This window comes from Apus apus, chromosome 2, assembly GCF_020740795.1.
Source record: "Apus apus isolate bApuApu2 chromosome 2, bApuApu2.pri.cur, whole genome shotgun sequence".
Lineage (NCBI taxonomy): Eukaryota > Metazoa > Chordata > Aves > Apodiformes > Apodidae > Apus > Apus apus.
In genome coordinates this window covers 33,062,314-33,076,227 of record NC_067283.1, presented here as the reverse complement: position 1 = coordinate 33,076,227, position 13,914 = coordinate 33,062,314, and the positions used below count along the sequence as shown (strand labels likewise).

Genomic DNA, 13,914 nt, shown 5'->3' with positions numbered 1-13,914 from the left:
GTTAATAAAAATGAAAGGATTGTAGCTAAAAGGAAGATACGATTTATCCACTTTTGTATTTGCAAACAACTGGGATACCAAGTATACCAAAAGCAGAAACAGGATGAAGAGCAAAAAAAATGAAATACAGTGCTAATGTTGGGAAAGATTTATCTGCTGAGAAATTTTTTGCTTATTTTCTGCAGTTTAGTAAGCCCACTAGAGCCATACTATTTCTTTTTGTTCTATCCTACCCTTACCTCTACTTCTGCAGCTTAACACATCTTGCCTTTTGCTAGCTAAGTCATATTACACTGCTCTCTGCCATCTTTTTAGATGCTCAGAAGTCTGTTTGTGATAAAACACCATGTCTTAGTTATCTCTAAGAGTGATTTTTTAAAAATTATTTTTCTTCGAGGGTGAAGAGATGATCTGAAAAAATGTGTTTGTTCAAAACATTGCTCAAACGTGATTCTTTAAAATATATTGTCATCTGAATTAGGAATACCTCCTTTAATCTTTCTGTTTCTGAATGGCAAGGTAACCTATGACTTAAAAATCCCCTTCTCTTCTTAGGTCCCTCTAGGTTATAATGATGTTTGAAAACATCTTAGCCAATGTTATTTTGGGTACAGTAGATTATTCAGATTTGTCATGGGCCTTGCAATTCTATTTTATTGTTTTAAGCAAAAGCAGTTTCACTTAAAAAAGCTCTTGCACACTTCAGAGCCTTGAAAGCTCTTAGTGCAGCCTCCAGCAACAGCCTGCTGAGGTACTCTGAGAAAGACTAAAGGTTTTAGCTCATCACTGAAGTTCAAAAGGAAGCTGCTTTAACCACTTACATAGCAAAGCAGCAGCACCAAGGCACAAATGCTCAAAAATCTTGCAGTGGCCTTGTCCCTACTCAAAGCAGGGAGTTTGTAACCTGGTGATCTTTTAGGTCCCTTCCAACCTTAACCATTCTATGATTCTATGAAAAAGAAAGACACTACAACTGAGAAAAGATCACTCTGGCACTTGTCAGAGGGAGCCTATTCTTGACTGTGACTTGGAATGTTCTTTTGCTGTTGTTGGTTGTTCAAGTAGTAATTTAGGAGGCTGAACATGAGAAAAAAAACAAACCAGGTAACTTCAAAACTACTACTGCTTTAAATATGAGACAGAACCAAAATATACTCTTGCCATGCTAGAATGCTGCTTGACTGCAAATAATAAAAATTATAGGAACTTTAAAAAAATCTTGTAGCTTTCTGATACAGTTGGGTTTGAGAACCACTAAGGCTTCACAAATATATATAGCAGGTAATGGAATGAGTTCAGGCAGTTCTGGCATTCACCTGAAAAACCACAAATGTATTTTTGTTTGGTTGTTGTTAAATGCAAACTTTTTTACAAAAGTGAGGTTAACAAGTTCTGTAAAGATGGGGGATTTCTGCAGCTACAATGGTGTGATGGATTTTGGTACGTTCCTCAGTTCATGTGTCAAAATCTGAGGCACTGGCATAAATGATCCAGAGCTAAGTGAGCCCTGACAGATGTACATTTCTTAATTTGTACAAGTCTTAGTGCTGCTCTAGAGACCTCAACTGGAAAAACACATTTCCTAAGAATTAAATGGAACTCCTGGCCAAGGTATCAGTATTTTGCTTGTGAGTTGCAGCAAGCCTGGGACATTAACAATGACAGATGCCTTACTTAGTCTAAAAAATACCAGAAAAATCCGTGTCATCAACCCATGTTTGAAACCTAACATATACAAGTTTCTGGTACATCGGCACTGAGTGTATGGACTGAGAAAGCTGGATGTCTAGGAAGCCTGCAGAGTGCCTATCCATGGCCTATCATCCTAATGTTAAATTTGTTTGAGCAGGTCATCTCCTGCCTGAGACCCCCTTGGAGTGGTTCTCCTTAAAGCAGTGGGTGTCACTGGATACCTTCCCCTTGGATCGATCTGGTGTCCAAAGGAACTTCCTGGGACTGAGTGCCCTTGCCTCAGAGGTGGGTGTGATGCACATTTTTGAGTCATCATCCTAAGCTTAGATTTAGGTTAAACAACACTGTGTAGTCTTAGTTTCCAACTGAACCTGTAAATAAGTTGTGTCTGACAAAGCTTTTGTAATAGATCTCCTCCCAGTTTGACTGTCCAACCTTCTTCCTAATGCCATTAAACTAATTTTGAGGTCTGTATTTAATTAGTCTTACACTTCCACAACAATTCTTCACCAAAGCATTCTTACTTTTGACAAAGCCTTTTTAATATAATTTCACAGTACAGAATATAAAATGGAACTTTAAATTTTATTTTCATTAGTTCATTTCTTGGATGTAAAAGTTCCATTCCAAAATGGGAACGATAAAATTCAGTGTTAAAATATTTCATGTCTGCAAGTTAATTATTGCAGAAGGCTTAGAAATTAAAATGAAATTAACTCTAATGGAAACATTCTATTTCATTACTCAACCATCAAATTGTGTAGTTGAGATATCGGAGAGATGACAAAACCATGTTAGTTCAAAATGAACTCAAAAGTCAAAAACATTTAAAAGTTCTAATGGTGGTGGCTTAAGAGGAATCTTTCCCACTGTAAACTTTTTTGCTTCAAATTGTTTCAACTCTTCAGCTGATAATTCACTCTTTGGTGTAAATAACTTTTCTGATACAGTATTGTTTGTGACCGCAGAAGATGCTGATGTGATACTAAGTCCAAAGGCACTGGCAGTCTGTCCAGTGCTTGAATGTGAGGGAGAAGCTGCAGCATTAAAAGCTCCAAAGGCTGTAAATGAAGCGGTGCTTGAAGAGTTCACAGCAGAACTGCCAAACCCCGAAAAGCCAGAAGCTCCAAAACCACTAGTTGTTTCAGAAGTTTTAAATGAGAAGGAGGCTGCAGATGGAGCCACTGGGCTGCCAAAACCAACAGAATGGGAGAGAGTAGGAGAGGACGTCATACCAAATGCAGGAGTATTACAACCTGCAGAAGAGCTCCCAAAAGCAGGGGTGTTGCCAGATGATGCATTGACAAAGCTGGAGCTTGTTTTAAAAGAGAAACTGCTAGCGCTGCTGCTGCTGTTCACAGGAGAGCCTGCAATTACAAAATTTGTAAAAAAAAAAGTTAGCATGTGCACACCTGTGACGCTAAACCTCTGCTGCATTTAAATAACATGGAAGAAGAAAAACACAAGAAAACATTTAACTGTTGGTTCTTAATGTAGGAACTTACTTGGCACCCCAAAGCTTGGTGTTTGCTGTTCTCCAAATCCAAAGGTAGGCAATGGTTGAGTGACTGTGTTCTTCAACTCAGACAGCTTAAAAAAAATTCCAAATACTTAAATGAAAACGAGATTCCCAAACAGAGAAATATATTTCAATAAATACTTGAAGGAAAAACAGAGCTGCCCAGTCCAATTTAACAACACGTAGACTACGTTAGACACTGATCACATTCATCACCATTGCACGCTCCTGCAGCCATAAACAAAATGCTTTAAGGCTATAACTCTTCTCTGCAAAACAATCTAGAAACATACTACAATATACAAATTTTTGTCTGTCAGTCAACAACCTGAACACCTTTCTGAGCTCTTCTCATCTCTCACCTATTTCAGTTAGTGCTTTATGACCCCATAGAATCATAGAATGTTTGGGTTAGAAGGGACCTTTAGAGATCATCTAGTCCAGCCCCCTGCAATAAGCAGGGACATCTTCAACTGGATCAGGTTGCTATCTATGTCATTGTTTTGACTTCTTAAGTCTATTCTCTCACTTTGGCACATCTAGTCTTCTGTGCTAAAGCCCAAATCCCACTTCACCTTCAGCACTGAACAGAGCATGGTTTTGGTTGGAAGTGACCTCAGAGATCCTCTGGTTCCAAGCCCCCTGCCATATGTAGTTTCCCACTAGACCAGGTTGCTCCAAGCCCCATCCAACCTGGCCTTGAACACTTCCAGAGATGGGGCAACCACAACTTCCCTGGGCAGCCTGTTCCAGTGTCTCACCACCCTCACAGTGAAAAATTTCTTCCTAATGTATAACCTAAATCTCCCCTCTTCCAGTTTTCAGCCATTATCCCTTGTCTTATCAGTACCCATCCTTGTAAGAAGTCCCTCCCCAGGGAGGGACTGCAGGCCTCTTCAGGTACTGGAAGGCCACTATGAGGTCTCCCTGGAGCCTTCTCTTCTCCAGGCTGAACCACCCCAACTCTCTCAGCCTGTCTTCACAGGAGGTGTGCTTCAGCCCTCTAATCATCTTTGTGGCTCTCCTCTGTACTTGCTCCAACAGCTCCATGTCCTTTTTATATTGTGGGCCCCAGAGAACATACCAAGGGGTATGATCATATTACTAAGACTTTAATGCACTTCATGCAGACTCAACTTATTCTGTCTCCCTGATTATTTACTATTGGCTTTAACTGAAGCCTTCTGATGCATCTAGATTCACAAGAGTATGTCACCTTCCCAGGAACAACTACTCTCTATCTTCAAATTTTACCCAGGGTTTCTCTCCCACCCATCTATCAGTTTCTCATTCTGGTAACACCAAATTGTTGTACTTATCCTTAGATGGCTGGAGGACAATTCTGGTCTTGTCTGCTGATTAGATCTTGGAAAATTAAAATCAGCACATGGGAAAAAAACACTGGGGTGGGTATTTTCCTCTTAGGATACATGTACTCAAATGGTTCCCAAAACCTCAAGCTATGGTTATTTTTACATGGCTTGCAATGCTAGCGTTCCAAACCTCAGATCCAGCTGCTGTCCTGCTAACATGGAACCATCCTGGTTCATTACTTTCCTTAGTTAACTAAAGGGTTTTGTAACACCTGCCTGATTTCTTGATTCCAGAGAAAAGTAGATATAAGACCCAAAATTGTGTTCACACACTTTCACATTCATCTGACTCAGGCAGTGCTAGAATATTCAGTCACATTTCTATTGCCTATAAAAAAAATAAATCAGATGGAGATGTGGGGAGGTTTTCAAATGGAAATCATTATTCCCTTATGCAATTCCACCTTACACCCTTTCCACTTTCTCTTAATGTTCCCAAGAGTGTTCTAAGATTACTGTCAAAGTCTTCATGCTGCCAGTCAGCCAAACTCTTCCATTCTGGATGTTTTTCAAGGCTGCAGTGCCAGACTATAACACATCTTAGTCGAGGTTTTCAGAACAGTTCACAGATCTACCATAAAATTGCCAATGGACCTAAGAACCAAACATTTTCATATCTCAGCTATTTGGGTACAAACAAGCATGCCCTAAGAGAATAACGTATATTTGCTTGTAAAATATAGTATCCTTCGATCTTCAAAGCAATACCTATCACCTATTTATATAGCTAGAACTGTAGTTAAATCCTTTGGTAACAGCTGAAGTTTCTCCAGAACAACTGGAAGATCTCCTTATTAGAAACAATGTGGTATATTTCAACTTCCATGTCTGAGAAGTCTTTGTAGCAGAAATTAACCTTGGCATTTGCAGGACAGTTTGGTGGGATGTGTCTAAAATAACATGAATCTAAGAAAAACAGTTGCCCAAGATTAATAAAATTATGACATCAACAACAGAAACATTTTACCTTTCATTAGCACTTACCAGAGCTGCTTTTGATGCATTTGAAGTTTTCAGCTGAAACAGCCGTTTTTTCCACTGTTTTGCTAACTTTTGTACAGAATCTATCTAAAAAGGGCAAAAATAAAGCAACGTTTTATTATTGGTGAAGACTTATACAAATAATTAAAATAGAGTGATCTGACAACTAAACCAAAATATTTGTAGAATTAGAAAAGAAACTTCATTACACCAAGATGACAAGATTTTTGCTTTCCTGAAACTTCAAGGTGAGAAGCTGAAACTTTTGCTATTAACACAGAATTCCTTTAAAGTTTTTTACTATTGCCCTAAATGAACTTTTTAGCTTCATATAACAGATTAAAAAAATGTCCTGGGACTTTCTACATGAAAGTTCAATCACTATCTGCATTACGTGCTTGAAAAAAAAACCCAAAACAACAAACACATTAAATATGTAGGTTTTAAGTACAAGAGAACAAACTCTTCAACCCGTTTTATTTCTGTCTTGTCTACTTATGTGCTCGCTCATTAGGTTCTAAGATTAAGTTCTAAGATTTGCCTTAGCTTCTTCCACATTTTCAGAAAAAAGTTGCCCACTTTCAAAACACTGTAATTCAGAACACTGAATCATCCTAAAGTAACTTTGCATAAATTAATTTGTTTAGTTTAAATAATCCCCTTTAATGTGATTCAATAGATTACTGCTCAGCACACATGCAGCAATAACTAGTACCCATGTCTGTCTGTCTGATAACTATGATTAAAGTATTAATGAAGAAATTGGAAAGTCATTTGCTCCTTTTTCAGGAATTTCTAACATGAATTTCCTATACTTATCAACACAGCTTATTTGAAGCCTAGCCTAATTGAATTTTCCTTAAAAACTAACCAAGTAAAACACATAATGCCCCAAATGCCTGTAAGAATGGAACGAGTAATCTTTTTGTAAATAAATTCCTTAATTTTTCAAAAGGGTCTTAGATCACAAACATCAATAATTCTTTTGTGTCTAGTCACGTGCCAGAAGATCACGTTGCCTGGGATCAGCTCTTATACAAGAGACTGGAAAATTCAGATTTTGACCCAGTTTAAGAATAGAAACACACGCTTTGGAAAAGACATGTTGTACTTAAATGTTTGGTGAGAGAACTGTGTCATACTGTTATAATCTATATCCTGAGACTTTTAAGAACTTCAACACTTCAGTACGACCACAATTTTATTTTTTTTTAATAGCCAGGCATAGCGTATTGTTTCATCACTTCAGTGTGGGTTTTTTTAATTGAAGAGGGTTTTTGTTTTGTTTTGTTTTTTAATTAATCTCTCTTCTGTCTCTGAAAATGCAATTCTGGTAACTCTAAACATGTGAAGCAAGAGTGGTGACAACAGCCATTTCTTCTGCATAATACAGAACCAAGGGGAAGAGGAAACAGAGCAATGTAGCTCAGTTTAGTTTGTACTTTTGTCCATCCAGTAGCCTAAGTCCTTTTCTAACAAAACATTAAACTGTACTGGTTTCCTTGATGTTGATAGGACTATGAGGGAGGAACAATACATCTAAATAGGTATTTACATAAAAACATACATGTTACTTCCTTTCTAGAAATGTGTATACTTCTTTAAATGTACCTATTCTTTTCAGCATTTATTAACTACAATAAAGAGATGTAAAAAGAGTAAGGTCCAATAAACTTCCCCAGTGTTCTACCTAAAGCATTATATTCCCAGATACAACAATCAAACTAAGACCATACAGAACATTAAACTTCTGAGACAGGACTTCTAGAAGTCCTTCTAATAACTTCTACAAATAACACACATGAACCAGGACAAGCCTAAGACAAGGAGTGTCCAGACTGAGAAAAGAACGTATGTTTAACTGAGACTAGCTAAAAATCTATTGCCACCACTTTTTGTAGGAGCTGATGTGTCCACATGTTTAGGCCACCAGTTTTAGAAGCTGGGATCTGACAGTTTGAGCCTGTCATCTTGGACAGAAATAGGAAGTTATGGTAGAGCATACAGACTAGCAGCTATTTTTGTATTCTATTGAGTACAGAGTAATTTAAAAATACATCGGCATTCTAATAATCTCCTACAGTTTGGTCATTAAATGAGTCAAGAGTTGCCACCTGAAGAACAGCAACAAATCCTATCCTGAAATACATCCAGGTAAATGAGTATTTGTTAAAATACTTACATAGTTTTGAATGTCATTGTTTGCTCGGCAGTTATAATACTCCAGATGCAACTCTTCTGGAGAGAAATCTGCAAAACCTGAAAGGAGAGGAATAATCAAAAACCTGCAAGAAAATGTACCAGTACTTCCAATTGCCCTTGATAGTCATGAAGAAACGGGCCTAGGGACATTATCTGTAGTGGTAAGTCCTCAGTCACTGTCAGAGACAGAAAAAGGGATTCATTACAGAACTTCAAAGATGTGAATGTCCAAAAGTAATTTGCCATAATCCAATATTCTTTTCTGTCGCATCACAGGGAAAACATCACCTTGCAAATGATTCCACAGAGGTTACAACAGTGTGTAAGAAACATCTTAAATAGCAGCAACACGTGGCAACACTAAAAACATTACCCACCTGAGACATTTGGCTTTTCCTTCATAGGTGAATAAGATGAAAATGGCCATTGCCCCGAAGATTCCCAAATTTCCATGTCTTTCACTACAGATTCACTAGGAAACAAAACAAAACCACACATGAAGGGGAAACTACATGGTCAAACCAAAACCACCAGAAGCAATTGCCTAGTTTGAATCCAAAGTCAGATTCAAATGAAAATCAAAGAAGTGTGACACTAGTCAGAATGAACAAGACAAAAACTCAGTTCTTCGTTGAAAAAAAGGCACTTATTTTATAAGATACAGAACTGTCCCTTCAAAGCTTTTAACTTTATAAACTAACTACAAGTAAATCAAGCCAGATCTTTAAAAAAATCATAAAATATGCAAATTATTTTTTAATCCTTGTATGTCACATGGTGTCATAGGATTTTCCCTGAAGCTGTAGATGGCAATACAATTTAAAACCTGCTCAATAACAGATGATTTTTCAATACAAATGAACATGCAGAGTATTAAGGAGCAAAACTCAGGAAAAAAAAAAGAAAAAATAAAAGATAAGTGTTCCATGTAAGTTTTTGGAAAACAACCAAAAGCATAAAAACACAGACATTGCAAAAGTAGAGAAAGAGAAGCTAGGTCACCAAAAGTAAATCCAAATACAAGCAAACTGTGAAAAGGCAGAAACTGAGGTGGACAAGCAGAACAACCAAAGAAAGATTCTAAGTATTTCAAATGCTTGTAACGCAATATATATTAATGTTTGAGAAGCTGCATAAATAATATTGTTAAGCTTTTTCTTAATGTAAACTTAATAAAATAATGGAAAGTGGTTCCAAAACCTTACTTTTTCAGGAAATCACCCTGCTTGTTGCTTTTCATCACCTGCCCTGTCATTGCCTTGAATCCTACTGGTCACTCTCCACTGACTCTAATGCACATGTTAATATCCATGGGAAGCCAGGTTTCAATAGTTTTGCTATTGGCAGAACAATTAGTTATCTTAAGTGTCAAGAAAACTAAGTCAAACTGCTCATTTTCTCAAACAGGCTTTTTAAAAAATGGCTGAAATGCTGTCCCAAGGTGCTGTGACCCCTTATTGTCCAGTACTGAAATCCTTGTTTCCTTCCTTACCCTTCTGCCCACAACTTAGATACCATACCATCATACTAATATCAGTTGTCTAGCTGCCCAACTTTAAACAGGGATTGTTTTCTTCCCATGCCAGCAAAGAACCAAAAGAAGTAGTGTTTTCTGTGGTTCTTACTACACGTCCCAGCTTTGCCCTCATGATCATGTCCAATGCATTATCTTCAGTAAGTCAATAAGCTTTTAAACTGCTCATTGTAAAGACTTTCAGTGAAAAGAACTATAACTCACAGAAGTCTCTCATCTTCATCTTTATTGCCATCAGCAATATTTTGACTGTTCATTAACGCAGAGAATCTGTTCTGTGAAAAGTCTGCATTTCTGCTGCTGCCACCTGACGATCCAAAATCAGAGGAGCCAAAAAATCCTCTTCCCTGATCTCTGCTGCCACCCCATGTATTAGACTTAAAGGTAGATGGCTGGATAACATTAGTGTATCTCTGATTAGTGGTACTCCATCCTCCTCCTCCTCCTCTGCTTGCACCTTCCGATAACAAAAACAAACAAACAATAAATCTTAAATCATTAAGATATTAAACAATACAACAGCAACAACAATTGTAAACATAACTATTCTTATAGTGGCAATAAGTTTGAAAAGAAAGCACAGTTTTTTCCTAATGAGTTAACCTGATTTACACAGTAAGCTTAACCTACAGAGTTACCCTGGGTGATACTGCGAGCAGATGTAAATTTGAACTCCTCACATCACTAACTCGTTGGCACTGCACGGAAGAGGCTGCCCTGATGATCCTGATGGGTCCTTTCCAACTCAGCGTATTCTGTGACTCTGTGCTTGTTTCATAAAGTAACTACCACAGCAGAAAAACAATGAGCCCTCAGTACGTCCAGATTAAGGGCTCCTGCTGCACAGCTCGTAGCAGTGGCTCGGCTGCACAGTATGGACCTCCCAATCTTAGTTTTAAGCCCATGGGCACACCTCTGCGGGAGCTGCAGGCAAACGCCGACCCTCCTTCCGCAGGTAAAAAAACAGGCAGCTGCAGAGGCGTGACCGCCCGTGACTCTGCCTCCGCTCGGCGGCATTCCCCACCGCACCCCGCACACCCGAAGCTCCCACAGACCCCTACTTAATCACAATCAAAACACCCTGCAAGCGATTCAACCAGCGGCTGCCTGGAACGCGCTCTCGGCTCTTACAAGCAGCGTTTGTGGAGCCGCGTTCGCCCAGGGAGGTTGTGGAGTCTCCTTCACTGGAGACATTCAAAACCCGCCTGGACACGTTCCTGTGTGATGTGCTCTGGGTGACCCTGCTCTGGCAGGGGGGTTGGACTGGGTGATCTTTCGAGGTCCCTTCCAACCCCTGGGATTCTGTGATTCTGTGGTTCTCCCGCGCTCCTGTGGCAGCGCCTGCGCTGCCCCCCCCGCGCCCCGCCCCACGAGCGCCCAACGGACGCTCCCGCCGACAACCCGAGGCAGACGGCACGAGGCACCGGGGGGGGCGCCGGGGGTCCCACCGCCCAGCGCTCCCCTCTACACCCGCAGCCCCCCGGGGGGCGGGAGGCCTCAGGCAGCCGTGCGACCCCGCGCCGCCGCCCGCCGCCGTACCTGCGTGGTGGGGCGCGGAGGAGCCGCAGCGCCCGCCGCCGCGGGGGTGCTCGTTCCAGCACCGCTCTCCGAAGCGGCAGCGGCCCTGCAGGAAGAACTGACAGATGGCCATGGCGGCCCGCCCTGACGTCAGCGCCGCGCGCCGCCGGCCGGGGCCGCAACAGCCGCCCCGCGCCCCGCCCCGCCCCGCGCCCCGCCCCGCCCCGCGATCGGGCGGCCCCCAGCAGGGGCGGCTGCGGCTCCAGCGGGTTGATCAGAGCCCGATCTCTTCCCAGGAATGGGGCATCTGTCCCCCAGCCCCGCCCCGGGCAGCCTGTTCCGGTGTTTCAGCACCCGCATCGTAAAATAAATAAATAATAATAAAAAAAATCCTTACATGTAGTCTAAGTCTACCCTGGTGTAGTTAAAACCATTGCCCCTTGTCCTGTTGCTACAGGCCCTGCTGAGAAGTGTGTCCCTTACACGTCCCTGCGAGGTACGGGGAGGCCACGGCGTAGGCTCCTCAGGCTGAACAACCCCAGCTACCCCAGAGGAGAGGGCTCTTCCTCTGATGCCCCCTCCTCTACACTCACTCCAAGGGGTCCGACTCCTCCCTGTGCTGAGGACTCCAGTTCTGAACTCCAGGTGGGGGTCTCACCAGAAGGGCAGAATTCCCTCCCTGGACCTGCCGGCCCCACTTTTCCCGCTGGCTCTCCGGGCTGCGAGTGGCAGGCTGCCAGCTCACATCCAGCTCCCCCTGGGGCAGCCCCCCAGCCCCTCGCTGCAGAGCTGCTTTCAGTCCCTTCATCCCCTAGCCTGTGTGGGTACCTGCCGGCACCTGCCCTAGCCCAGCTGCAGGACTTCGCATGTTGTTGAACCTCATGAGGTTCACGCTGGCCCACCTGTCAAGCTTGCCCAGGTCCCTCCGAAGGGCATCCCATCTCCCCGGGTATGCTCCCTGCAGCACTCTGCTTGGTCATAGGCAAGCCTGATATTATCCCCTTCCCCTTTTGAGTCTAGTTTGAAGCTGCCAGTGAGCCCCCACTAACTCCGAAGCAAAAGACCCTCTTCCCCTTGGAGAAAGGTGAACACCATCTGACACCAGCAAGGCTGGTGCCACGTAGGCTATCCCAGCATTTAAAAAACCAAAATTGTGGCAGTGACACCAGCCACAGAGCCATGTATTAACAGATTATATGCACCTGCTTCTTCCCATGTCTCTGCCTGCCACTGGAGGGAGAGAGAAAAAAAAAATCTGTTCTCCAGGTTCCCCCACCAACCATCCCAAGGCTCTGAAGTCTCTTCTGATCACCCTTGGACTATGTGTAGTGGCTTCATCACCAAGCATGTGGAAGATCAGTAATGGGTAATAGTTCAAGGGCTGTACCACACTAGAACTTTCCCAGTGATGTCCTTAACCCAGGCCCCAGGGAGGTAGCAGACTTCCCTATAAGGGTCTGTCCTAGCATATGGCACCCTCTGTTACCCTCAGAAGGGAGTCACCTACTGCTAGAACCTGTCTTTTCTTCCTTGTGGAGATGGTCCTAATATGGGGGGTAGGCCTTTCTGACCTTGATGACACCTCTGGTATAGATGGACCATGATCCATTGACTGGCCTTTCACATCCAGAGCTTCAAACCTGTTGTACAGAGGCACCAGGGAAAGCCAAGTGGGCAAGACGAGGGTTTGCCCACAGCCCCAGGCATGGACTTACCTCTGTTCACTCCTTTCCTTCAAAGTGCTGCCTCCAGCCTGGCAGGGGGAGCTCTAGGACCCCTCATTTTTCTTTCCTGGTGGCTGTTTCTATTTCTGCCTCAGGGAGGACATGGCATGGCTCCACCAGTTTCTCTCTTTCTCAGACTCCCTGATTTCTTTCTTCTCTGATATCCCTTTTTACTCTCTCATAGCTCTGCCAAAAGGCTGAGCAATCCTCCACCTGGGTCTCACTGCAGAGAGGTGTTCTCACTTACCAGCAAAAGGCTCTGGCACTTCCTGCAGACATGGATGGCTGCATGTTTTCATGGGAGCTCTGTCTGGGTTGTCACATCCACTCTGGCAAGTGGAGAAGACAAGGCTCTCTCCCCCAGGTGGATATCACAGCTAAGCTCCTTCTGAGAGAGTAATGACCATGAATGGAACTCAACTCTTGAGCATGTCTGACAGCAGACTATCACACTGCAAACTATCAGCAGAGATCAATGATATGCAGCAGGACTGGGAAAGAGGAGTATTGCCTTCCCAGCTATTGTCAAGTGGATCTAAACAGAAGTCTCAGCCTATGGGCTGGGGCTCAAGCCAAGGCATCAAGGAAAAAAAACCTACCAGAAGTAGATAACCATGAGCATTGCCACTTTGCAGAAAGCTTGAGCCCTTAAGTGTAGACAGGTTTGAGGAGGACTGTACCAGCCCTGCCACCAGGACAGCCACTTGGAGAAGATGGCCAGTGCACGTGTTCCATGACATACTACTTCTCACAAGTCCTTCTTTGTACGTACAAGTTTTTCAGTAGTTTAAAAAGAATTATTAATCCCTTGAAAATAAAGTTGGAAAAAGGTGCTTCACAATTTTAAAATCAGAAAAGATCAAACAGCCTGTAAAACCTAAGTAGTGCACAGTTCACTCCAGTTTTTAGTCTGTTAGAATTAAGGATTGCAGACACTTGCAATACATTTGTTTCATGGCTCGGAAAACAGAAAAGGCAAGGGGTGAACAAAAAATTAGTATTTTATAGCACTCAGCAGTGAATAAAGGACTGAGTTGCAGGAATGACCATTAAACCCGTGAGTGCATCTACTAGTTTCCATGCATGAAGAGCTGTTAGGATGAGAAAGAAAACCAGAAGAAAGTCTGCAAAGAAGCACTGACTTTGAAAACTGGAATTTATACATGAGAACTTGGAGAATCTTCTGAAGTAAAACACACTAAAAATCCACACAACCAGCGATGCACAAGGTATAGGTAGGCAAGCACCACTTTTTAAGTTAACTCAATAGTCTCATAGAAACAGATCTGAAAAAATTAGCAAGTTAGAGAAGAAGTGATAAAATTAGGATGAAGAGTATTGATAAACTAGCATGGGATCAGGACAGATGCA

At 42.3% G+C, this 13,914-nt stretch overlaps 1 protein-coding gene across 1 annotated transcript; it reads right to left on the bottom strand.

Annotated features, from left to right (window-relative positions):
* Positions 1-2,258: 2,258 nt before the first annotated feature.
* Positions 2,259-10,957, bottom strand: NUP42 (nucleoporin 42). The gene is made up of 7 exons (XM_051609523.1): positions 10,841-10,957; positions 9,506-9,758; positions 8,145-8,239; positions 7,748-7,824; positions 5,569-5,652; positions 3,198-3,282; positions 2,259-3,059 (listed from the first exon to the last, which is right to left on the bottom strand). Exons 1-7 carry the CDS (start codon positions 10,950-10,952, stop codon positions 2,503-2,505), a joined length of 1,263 nt encoding a protein of 420 aa, XP_051465483.1. The 5' UTR covers positions 10,953-10,957; the 3' UTR covers positions 2,259-2,502.
* Between the last annotated feature and the right edge of the window lie 2,957 nt (positions 10,958-13,914).